This window comes from Odocoileus virginianus, chromosome 2 (genome assembly GCF_023699985.2).
Source record: "Odocoileus virginianus isolate 20LAN1187 ecotype Illinois chromosome 2, Ovbor_1.2, whole genome shotgun sequence".
NCBI lineage: Eukaryota > Metazoa > Chordata > Mammalia > Artiodactyla > Cervidae > Odocoileus > Odocoileus virginianus.
In genome coordinates this window covers 64,789,594-64,801,281 of record NC_069675.1, presented here as the reverse complement: position 1 = coordinate 64,801,281, position 11,688 = coordinate 64,789,594, and the positions used below count along the sequence as shown (strand labels likewise).

Below are 11,688 nucleotides of genomic sequence, written 5' to 3'. Positions count from 1 at the left end.
TTGTCAGTGCCTTAAGACTTACCACACAGAATATATCTGTAAGACGTGTGAAAGGTTTACTACACAGACATGGTATATATCAAAGCGAGCAAAAGCAGCCTTTATAATCATTATTCCTTAAGGTACTTTCTTAATATTGTCTCTTTATGGTTTCATCAACTCTCCACACTGTAATTTTATCATAACTAATATGGCTTTTTACCACAATTCAAAGGAGGTATATAGTTTAGGAAACTAGGAGTCTAGATAAAGGTAGTAAGAATCCATTAAAATTTCTCCTGCTTTAAAAATACTCTGAAATACCTTAAGTGATACCTTGTGTGATTTCTCTTACATGTAAAATCTAAAAAAAAAAAAAAAAAGTATTAAAAAACTCCTAAGCTCACAATTACAGAGAATAGCTTGGTAGTTGCCAGAGGTTAAGGGGTAGGGAGTAGGAGAAATGAATGAATACTGCTTTAAAAAAAAAAAAAAAGTTTAAATTAAATTATAAAAATACTCTAAACTAACCAACACAATCACCAACTGAGATATTTTAAATACCATCAGGAGGGACTTCCCTAGTGGCTCAGTGGTAAAGATCCGCCTGCCAATGCAGGAGGCACAGGTTTAGATCCCTGACCCAGGAAGATCCCACGTGCTGTGGAGCAACTAAGTTTGTGCGCCACAACTATTAAGCCTGTGCTCTAGAACCCAGGAACTGTAGCCACTCCGTCCATGCGCCCTTAGAGCCTGTGCTCCGCGACAAGACAAGCCACCTCAATGAGAAGCCCATGCACCACAACTAGAGAAAAAGCCCACAGAGCAACCAAGATCCCAGTGTAGCCAAAAAATAAATAACTAAAACCATCATGAGGCTCACAAGTTTGTTTATTCTATTAACTAATAGTCAACAGACACTACTAAGTAAAGCGGCATGCTACAATGATGCTGAAGTTAGGGCTTTGAGTGCTTGGTTGACATTATGAATTACAACATTAAATCAATAGTTCATTGATTATTTATTGAGCACATATTTTGTGCCAGGTACTGCTCTGGTCATTAAAGAGATGGCAGTAAATAAGTTTTAGCCCTAGTAAATGTATATTTTAATACATGTATGTTTCTGTGGAGGAGGACAGAATGTAATTCCAGGAGAGCGTGACAGGGCAGAGGATGGGGGCTGGCAGCTGGGGAGCCTACTGGTTCAGGCAGGTGGTCAGGGAACGTCTAAGAGATGCTACATGACTAGCGCCCTGAGTCAACTAACAAGCGGACCAGGTAGCTATCTGGGAAAAAGTGACTTAGACAAAGGGAACAACGAGTCCAAAGCTCTGGAGGTAAAAACATGCTTGGCATATCTGAAGAACAGCAAAAAGGGCCATGTGCCTAGGGTAGTAACTGAGGGGGACAGAAGCTGGAGATGAGTTCAGAGAGCCAGTCAGGGGCCAGAGAATATAAGGCCTAGTGTCCATAGTAGAGAAGAGTTTGGATTTCTTCCAAATGTGATAAAAGTCTAATGGAAAATTTTAGAGAAGGAGGTAACATGATCTAACTTGCATTTTAAAAAGATGATTTTGGCTGTTGAGTGGAAAACAGAATGTACAACAAGAGTAAAAACAGGGAGAGCAGTTATGAAGCTACAATATAGTCCAGGCAAGGGGTACTGATGACTTGGATTTGGGGCACAGTAGAAGAGAGGGCAAGTATATTTTGAAGCTATATATTTAAAGGAACTTCTTACAGACAACAGGTGTGGAATGAAAAAAAGAAGAACCCAAAATTTGGAGCTTATACAATGAATGAACAAAGGAGCTATTTATGGGTTGGAGAATACTTGGGAAGGAGGAGTCTGGCAATGAAAATCAGAGTTTAGCTGGGCCTATTCTATTTGAGATGCTATCAGGATTCTAAGATGTCACATGAGAAACTGGATACAGGAGTTAGAAAGTTAAGTGTTAACTTAATGGTGTTAAGTCACAGGACTAGGGGAGATCACTTAGGAGCCAGCCAAAGAGCAAAGACAAGGAAGAAGTCCAAGTACTGATCCTCCAGTCATATCAACATTTGTTGAGAAAGAGAAGGATCTAGCAAAGACTTAGAGGAAGCAGCCAATTAGGCAGAAAAAAACCCCGCACAATGTGCTCTCCTGGAAGTCACAGAGAAAATCTCCAAGGAGTGAGTGAGCAGATGGGTCACACTGCCAAGAACTTTCAGAAGATTAAAAACTACTTGATTTGGTAATGCAGGAATCAGTGGTGATAGTGGCATGGCAGTTTCACTTGAGTGTATTGGAGTAAATGAACTGGAATGAAGACAGACAACTTTATTCAATGAGTTTTGCTTAAAAATGGTGCAGGGAAATGGAGTGGGAGCTAGAGTGGAATGTGGGTCAGGGAATGGTTTAAGATGGGTGATGCTGTAGCATGTTATATGCTAATCAGAATGATGCAGAAGAGAAAAACTGACAACGCAGGAGAGAGAGGTGATTGATGACTATGAACAAACCTTCTGAATACGTGAGAAAGGATGGGGTTGTTACAGGAGGAGGGGATGGATTAGGACAGACACATACAGTTCATCCATTCTGATAAAAGTACAACACACGGCTATAGATGCAGGTAGACTGGTAGTATTTTTGGTAGAAGATGCACAGATTCTCTTCCTATTGCTTTTATTTTCTGAATAAAGAAAGAAGCAACGCCACTGGATAAAAATAAGGGTGGCAGCACTGCCCTTGAGAAGGTATGAGAGTTACTCCAAGTGTGAGAGGATAAGTTCACTAGGGAGATGCAAGGATCACACAGCATTAAAGACCTGCTTGAAGTTTACAGTTACAAACAAAACCTGCTGGGGTATATTTGGTGTTTTTCCTTAGTTGAATTCATTTGTATGGAAGCAGACATGGAAAGCAGGGGTTTCCCTGGCAGCTCAGTGGGAAAGAATCTGCCACTCCAATATTCTTGCCTGGGAAATCCCATGGATAAAAGAACTTAGCAGGCTATAGTCCATGGGGTCTCAAATGACTCAGACATGACTTAGCGACTAAACAACAATAATTGGCATGGAGAGCATGGAAAGGGGGGATTTAACAAGAACTGAGGACTAGCCAGGCGAATCTGACAGAGTGAAAAAGGGAAAAGAGAAATTAAGAGTATAAGCCAAGGACCAATTTCAAGATGTAACATAAAATTTAAGTCAAGTAAAGAGAGAAGTAGGGATGTGGTGAGAAGGTAATGGAAAAAAGACAGTAAGGACAATGTAATGTACATTCCAGTGGGGTCAGAAAGATGCTGGGAGGTCAAATACTAGAGGGAGAGCGCTACAAAGATACACTCTGCAAATGGTGTGCTTAAAATGGAGATTTTGAAGGGGGTGTATGAATCAGGCATACAAAATGGAGGATATGCTTACAGGAAATGGGTACCTGAGGTAGAGTGGAACACAAGATCATGGAGGGAAGGAAGGTTCAGGAAAAGATACTAAAACCACTGAGGCTGCTAAGAAAAGTGGGGAGAAAGCAAGCCAGCGAGCCCAGGGAGTGATGGCCATAGTCAGAGTACTGAGTGGTGAAGAAGTATGCTTGTCAAAGGAGATATCATTCAAGTATGATGAGGGTGGAACAAGGTCTGGGAGTGGCAACTAGGATGACTGAGGAAGATGCTATTTCTCATTCATATTCTCATCATTTATCACAACTGTTAACACAAACATAAAATAATAAATCTTTCAAAACTTAAAAGTTAAAATGAGGAAAAATCTGGGAGAAAAACAACCAAATGGTGATCTAAATTAGGCTGGTGATCTGTTCCACATATAATATAGATCGCCAGTCCAGGTTGGATGCCTGAGACAGGGTGCTCAGGGCTAGTGCACTGGGATGACCCTGAGGGATGGGATGGGGAGGGGGGTGGGGAACACATAGAAATAAAAAGTTAAAAAAAAAAAAAAATTAGGCTGATTTTTTTTTTTAAAGATAAAAATTACAATTAGGGTAGAGTTTTAAAAAAAATGTAGTTCATGTCTCCTTAATGGCTGTAAAATCAATTTAATGGGTCACACTCAGTTTTTAAAAATAAATTAAGTAGAAACAAAGCTTGGGACACAGCAGCTGTAAGCACTGTTTTGTAATACTTTTGTTTCCCTTATAAGCATTTGTACTGGGTGGTAATGAAAACCAATCTTAATGTGGATGGCAATCAAATCAAAAAGGTTTGAATGTCTTTGATCTAGGGTTGTAACTGTAAGATAGAATCACTCTTAAGACTACGTAATGGCTCTCATTAAAGATATTAAGATATTAATAGGATAAACTTCTTATTTATCTTAATTTCTGGATTACTGAGGGATCTTCTCATATCTCCTACCTAGACTCCAGAAGTTTAACAGTCTCATGAAAGGCTGACAAATCAGTCACCATTGAGCATGTAACTCCTTGCCCAGGAGATCATGCTACAGAAACTAAAACACACAAAAATGCTCTTCTGAGTTGTAACATATATCATGACTATTACTGAACGCATATTTTGCACTAACAGTATAACAATTTGTATGAGTTACAACCCATACTTACTTCACCATCTTTGGCAAGCTTTCTACCACACCTCATGCTGTTTCCCTCTAGTTCTTCTTTATTAATTTCTTGAGGCCTAGAAATATACATAAAACATGAAATCTCATAGAAAATAAGCAACTAATAATTGAAAAATAATTGTTAGTTCAAATCAATAGGAATAAACTGCTACTACATTCAAAATTTTGTGGTGTAGATAAAGATCAAAATGCAGGGATTAAATCTAGCCTATTACCTTTGCTAAATAAAAAATTTTAAATCTTTAGTGTTTCACTTATTGCCTTGACTTCTAGAACACTTTTACAAGGGCACAGCAAAACCAGAGAAGAGGTGAGGGAAATCTATGAGAAATTCTGCTTATTAAGAAAGAAAAATACTTAAAGTCTATTAAGTAAAATTTATTAAAATCTATTATATAAGATGTGACTTGGTATCATCTATTCTTACTGTTTTACACAGAACCCATTTTTTAAGAGTAGAAAAACCAAGTTCAGCATTTAACAGAAAACTGCTGTAGAACTTTATCAATTAATCTTTACTTGGCCCTTTAAAAACCATAATCAACTAAGAGAGAGAGTGTTATTTCAGTATGAAATAATAAAATGACATTATTACTAGCTTAGAATTCCAAATGATAAAAGTAATGTAATATATTCATTCATATATAGCATTTATTAAGTACCAAGATACTGGGGCTATCATCCTCTCATAAATATACTGAAACAAATACAACAAATAAAAGTTAATTAAATGTAGATAAAATAGAACATGCCCTTGACATCCAAGACCCCAGTCTAGTAGGGAGCTAGACTTAAGTAATAGTATAATAATGTGGAGAGAACTAATGTTAAGAGCATGAAGAAGGCACAGGTTTATTGCCTGGGGTTAGAGTGAGATCATCATGGAGGAAGTATTATTTGTGCATGAGAAGGAGTTTCTTGAGGTAAAGGTCAGGGATAACCTCTGCAGAAGAAGGCCATTTCATGCAGAAGATCAGTAGGTAGAAAAGGATCAGAGCATGAAAGGATACCAAATGTCTGAAGAATGTAGTGCAGGCAGAACCTAAAATGAGCATGAGAGACGAAGCAAAAGCATTTGGGACAGACTGCTGAAGGGCTGCCCCTGCTACACTATATATAAACTTTAAGATGAGAGAGTTCCCATGTATTTTTTGTTACTTTAAAATTTTTTCTCATGAAAAATTTAAAACATGTAAAAGTAAACAGCATAATGAGCCAAATTTTTTCTTACCATCTAGGTTCAGTAATTTTTAGTTTTACTCTCAACCCACTTCTCCCCACACTCCCAACTGACTATTTCTGAGGCTGATCCTCCAGACACCATATCCTTTAATCTGTAAATAGTTCAGTATGTACTTCTGAAGAATAAGAACATTCAAAAAATATTGACACAGATTTATCACACATGAAGCAATAATCCCTAACTAACCTCAAGTGTCCCTGGTCCTATTTAAGCAGGGAAGTGAAATTATATTTATATGTAGGAAGATAATCCTGTTGGCAATGTGGAAAAGAGTTTGGAAGAGGAGAACCCTGGAGGGAGACTTTACTTGATGATAACTCCCGAGAGTCCAGGGAGTACACTGTCTTTCTCATTTCCTGGCCTTGCAGTAGCAAGAAGATGCTCAGCATGTGTGGGATAGAGTGCTTCATTAGGGGCAACACAGTCATATACTTCTGAGGGCAAGAAAACCACTTATTCTAGCTCAGACGCTTAGGTAAGACTCTATATTATAAACTAAAAAAGGGTATACATGAGAAAAATCTTGGGGAAAAAAAAAAAAAGACCATCCATCATATAAAAACTGAATATACAAAAGAAGTAGGTAGGATGGTTTATAAAATATTTCATACATTACAAAATTCTTCACATCCAAATTCCAATAAATAATTTACTTTCATTGTTTGGAGGGATTTTTCTTATTCCTATTCCAACTATCTTACTATATTTCTGCAAAGTAAGTATGCTATGAATATATCTGGGAGAAGATGAGATATAAATTATAAGTAAATAGAAACTAAGAACCCTGGATAACAATCTTGTAATCATTATCATGAGTTTACAGAACCCTTTCACATACTCACTGTTTAGATACAAACACACTAGACTATTATTTTAGTAAGTTTTCTGGTATATAAAAATAAATTAAGAGAGACTGGGACAGGAATAAAATTAAATGTAAAGCCCTTCTATAAACTTATAGGTGGACTGTCTCTTCATACTGCCTATACCAAGGAGCTAGTATAAAGGTCAAACAACACATGTGGAAGTACTTCTGTGAACTGCAGAGCACTACACACTGATAAAACAGATAACATGCTTCCTCTTAAAATGAAGACAGTACAGAAATATTTTGTAGAGGCGTCATGTGCTTTTGACAAAGACACCTGTATCTAAATGAGTTAATTCACCTTAAAGTCTTCAAAAAACCTATCACATTAGTGAAAATTTGACAATATCACCACAAATAAGAAAATCAGCTTTACCTATACACATATATAAAGATCATGCTTTATGAAAGCGTTATTCCAAGTAACATTTCAATTAGGTTAAAAGAAAACTGTAACACTGAGACAAAGCACATAAATTATTCAATTTTACTAATAAAACAAATGACAATGCAAATACCCCATAACTGACCAGAAAGATAAATATTTTTAATATTGACAGTTAAAGAAATATAAGGATAAAAGTTGATTACATGATCTTTTCTCTAACAGCTCTTGATTTTAATACTGTTACTGTTTTTTTTCCAACATAATGAGTCCATTTAAAAATTCGTAGCAAAATCCACACACCTATCATCAATTAATCTACAATAATGGAGGCAATAATATACAAAGGGGAAAAGATAGTCTCTTCAACAAGTGGTGTTGGGAAAGCTGGACAGTTACATGTAGATCAATGAAATATGAACACTTCCTCACACTATATACCAAAAAGAAAAAATAGTTTATATACCTAAGTATAGAGACATGATAGCATAAAACTCCTAGAAAAGAATAGGGAAAACATTCTCAGATATAACCCAAGCAGTATTTTTTTAGATCAAGTCTCACATGGCCAAAGAAATGAAAGCAAAAAGGAACAAATGGGACCTAATCAAAGTTAAAAGCTTTTGCACAACAAAGGAAACCATAAACAAAATGAAAAGACAACTGACTGAATAGGAAAAAATACTTTCAAATGATTTGACTTTCAAGGAATGTTAATATCCAATACATACAACAGCTCATACAACTCAAAAAGAAAATGAACAACCCAATCAACAGTGGGCAGAATACCTAAATAGACAATTCTCTAGGGAAGAAATATAGACGGCCAATGGGCACGTGAAAAGATGCTCAATATCGCTAATTATTAGAGAAATACAAATCAAAACTACAATGAGGTATACTTTCATACCAGTCAGAATGGCCATCATTAAAAAGTCTATAAGTATTAAATCTGGAGAGGGTATGAAGAAAAGGGAATTTTCCTACACTGTTAGTGGGAATGCAAATTGGTGCAGCTGCTATGAAAAAATGGTGCAGAGGTTCCTTAAAAAGCTAGATTAGAGGCACCATATGATCCAGCAATGCCATTCCCAGGCATATATCCCCAAATGATGAAAACTCTAATTCAAAAGGATACATGCACCCTAGCACTATTTACAGTAGCCAAGACATCCAAGTAACCCAAGTGCCCATCAACAGATGATTGTCTTAGAAAGATATGGTGTACACACACATAAATACATAAAGTGGAATATTACTCAGCCATAAAAAGAATGAAATAATGCCATCTGCAGCAACATGGATGGATCTAGAGAATACTGTACTATGTGAAGTAAGTCAGACAAATTATCATATGATATCACTTATACATGGAATCTAAAAAACAATAAAAATGAATCGATACAAAAATACCCAACAAATTTGCTTATAAAACAGAATCAGATTCACAGGCATAGAAAACAAACTTATGGTTACTAAAGGGGAAAGGGTTGGGGGGTAGGGATAAATTACGAGTATGAGGTTAACAGATACAAACAACTATACATAAAACAGATAAGCAACAAGGATTTACTGTAGAGCCCAGGGAACTATATTCAACATCTTGTAATAGATTATGATGGAAAATAATCTGAAAATAAATATATATATATATATCTGGATCTTTTTGATGTACACCTAAAACTAACACAATATTGTAAAATCAACTAAATTCAGTATTTAAAAAAATTTTTAATTGACAAACCATTAGCAAGACTCATTAAGAAACAAAGGGAGAAGAACCAAATTAACAAAATTAGAAATGAAAATGGAGAGATCACAACAGACAACACTGAAATACAAAGGATCATAAGAGACTACTACCAGCAGCTCTATGCCAATAAAATGGACAACTTGGAAGAAATGGACAAATTCTTAGAGAAGTATAACTTTCCAAAACTGAACCAGGAAGAAATAGAAGATCTTAACAAAACGATCACAAGCAAGGAAATCGAAACTGTAATCAGAAATCTTCCAGCAAACAAAAGCCCAGGACCAGATGGCTTCACAGCTGAATTCTACCAAAAATTTAGAGAAGAGCTAACACCTATCTTACTCAAACTCTTCCAGAAAATTGCAGAAGGTAAACTTTCAAACTCATTCTATGAGGCCACCATCACCCTAATTCCAAAACCAGACAAAGATGCCACAAAAAAAGAAAACTACAGGCCAATATCACTGATGAACATAGATGCAAAAATCCTTAACAAAATTCTAGCAAACAGAATCCAACAACATATTAAAAAAATCATACATCATGACCAAGTGGGCTTTATCCCAGGAATGCAAGGATTCTTTAATATCCGCAAGTCAATCAATGTAATACACCACATTAACAAATTGAAAGATAAAAACCATATGATTATCTCAATAGATGCAGAGAAAGCCTTTGACAAAATTCAACATCCATTTATGATTAAAAGCAGGAATAGAAGGAACATACCTCAACATAATAAAAGCTATATATGACAAACCCACAGCAAGCATCACCCTCAATGGTGAAAAATTGAAAGCATTTCCTCTGAAATCAGGAACAAGACAAGGGTGCCCACTCTCACTACTACTATTCAACATAGTTTTGGAAGTGTTGGCCACAGCAATCAGGGCAGAAAAAGAAGTAAAAGGAATCCAGATAGGAAAAGAAGAAGTGAAACTCTCTCTGTTTGCAGATGACATGTTCCTCTATATAGAAAACCCTAAAGACTCTACCAGAAAATTACTAGAGCTAATCAATGAATACAGTAAAGTTGCAGGATATAAAATTAACACACAGAAATCTCTGGCATTCCTATACACTAACAATGAGAAAACAGAAAGAGAAATTAAGGAAACAATACCATTCACCATTGCAACAAAAAGAATAAAATACTTAGGAGTATATCTATCTAAAGAAACAAAAGACCTATACATAGAAAACTATAAAACACTGATGAAAGAAATCAAAGAGGACACAAACAGATGGAGAAATATACCGTGTTCATGGATTGGAAGAATCAATATTGTCAAAATGGCTATACTACCCAAAGCAATCTATAGATTCAATGCAATCCCTATCAAACTACCAATGGTATTTTTCACAGAACTAGAACAAATAATTTCACAGTTTGTATGGAAATACAAAAAACCTCGAATAGCCAAAGTAATCCTGAGAAAGAAGAATGGAACTGGAGGAATCAATCTGCCTGACTTCAGACTCTACTACAAAGCCACAGTCATCAAGACAGTATGGTACTGGCACAAAGACAGAAATATAGATCAATGGAACAGAATAGAAAGCCCAGAGATAAATCCACAAACCTATGGTCACCTTATCTTCGACAAAGGAGGCAAGGATATACAATGGAAAAAAGATAACCTCTTTAACAAGTGGTGCTGGGAAAACTGGTCAACCACCTGTAAAAGAATGAAACTAGAACACTTTCTAACACCATACACAAAAATAAACTCAAAATGGATTAAAGATCTAAATGTAAGACAAGAAACTATAAAACTCCTAGAGGAGAACATAGGCAAAACACTCTCCGACACAAATCACAGCAGGATCCTCTATGACCCACATCCCAGAATTTTAGAAATAAAAGCAAAAATAAACAAATGGGACCTAATGAAACTTAAAAGCTTTTGCACAACAAAGGAAACTATAAGCAAGGTGAAAAGACAGCCCTCAGATTGGGAGAAAATAATAGCAAACAAAGCAACAAAGGATTAATCTCAAAAATATACAAGCAACTCCTCCAGCTCAACTCCAGAAAAAAAAAATGACCCAATCAAAAAATGGGCCAAAGAACTCAACAGACATTTCTCCAAGGAAGACATACAGATGGCTTACAAACACATGAAAAGATGCTCAACATCACTCATTATCAGAGAAATGCAAATCAAAACCACAATGAGGTACCATTATACGCCAGTCAGGATGGCTGCTATCCAAAAGTCTACAAGCAATAAATGCTGGAGAGGGTGTGGAGAAAAGGGAACCCTCTTACACTGTTGGTGGGAATGCAAATTAGTACAGCCACTATGGAAAACAGTGTGGAGATTTCTTAGAAAGCTGGAAATAGAACTGCCATATGACCCAGCAATCCCACTTCTGGGCATACACACCAAGGAAACCAGATCTGAAAGAGACACGTGCACCCCAATGTTCATCGCAGCACTGTTTATAATAGCCAGGTCATGGAAGCAACCTAGATGCCCATCAGCAGATGAATGGATGAGGAAGCTGTGGTACATATACACCATGGAATATTACTCAGCCATTAAAAAGAATTCATTTGAATCAGTTCTAATGAGAAGGATGAAACTGGAGCCCATTATACAGAGCGAAGTAAGCCAGAAAGATAAAGACCATTACAGTATACTAACACATATATATGGGATTTAGAAAGATGGTAACGATAACCCTATATGCAAAACAGAAAAAGAGACTCAGATGTATAGAACTGACTTGTGGACTCTGGGAGAAGGCGAGGGTGGGATGTTTCAAGAGAACAGCATTGAAACATGTATATTATCTAGGGTGAAACAGATCACCAGCCCAGGTTGGGTGCATGAGACAAGTGCTCGGGCCTGGTGCACTGG

General features: G+C 36.5%; 1 protein-coding gene across 1 annotated transcript in view; it reads right to left on the bottom strand.

The window, feature by feature from the left end:
• GMCL1 (germ cell-less 1, spermatogenesis associated) overlaps window positions 1-11,688 on the bottom strand; it is a 51,458-nt gene that overhangs the window by 9,306 nt on the left and 30,464 nt on the right. The window contains exon 11 of the mRNA XM_070480609.1: window positions 4,553-4,628. Within this exon, the coding sequence (XP_070336710.1) occupies window positions 4,553-4,628 (76 nt within the window). The remainder of the gene's footprint in view (window positions 1-4,552; window positions 4,629-11,688) is intronic.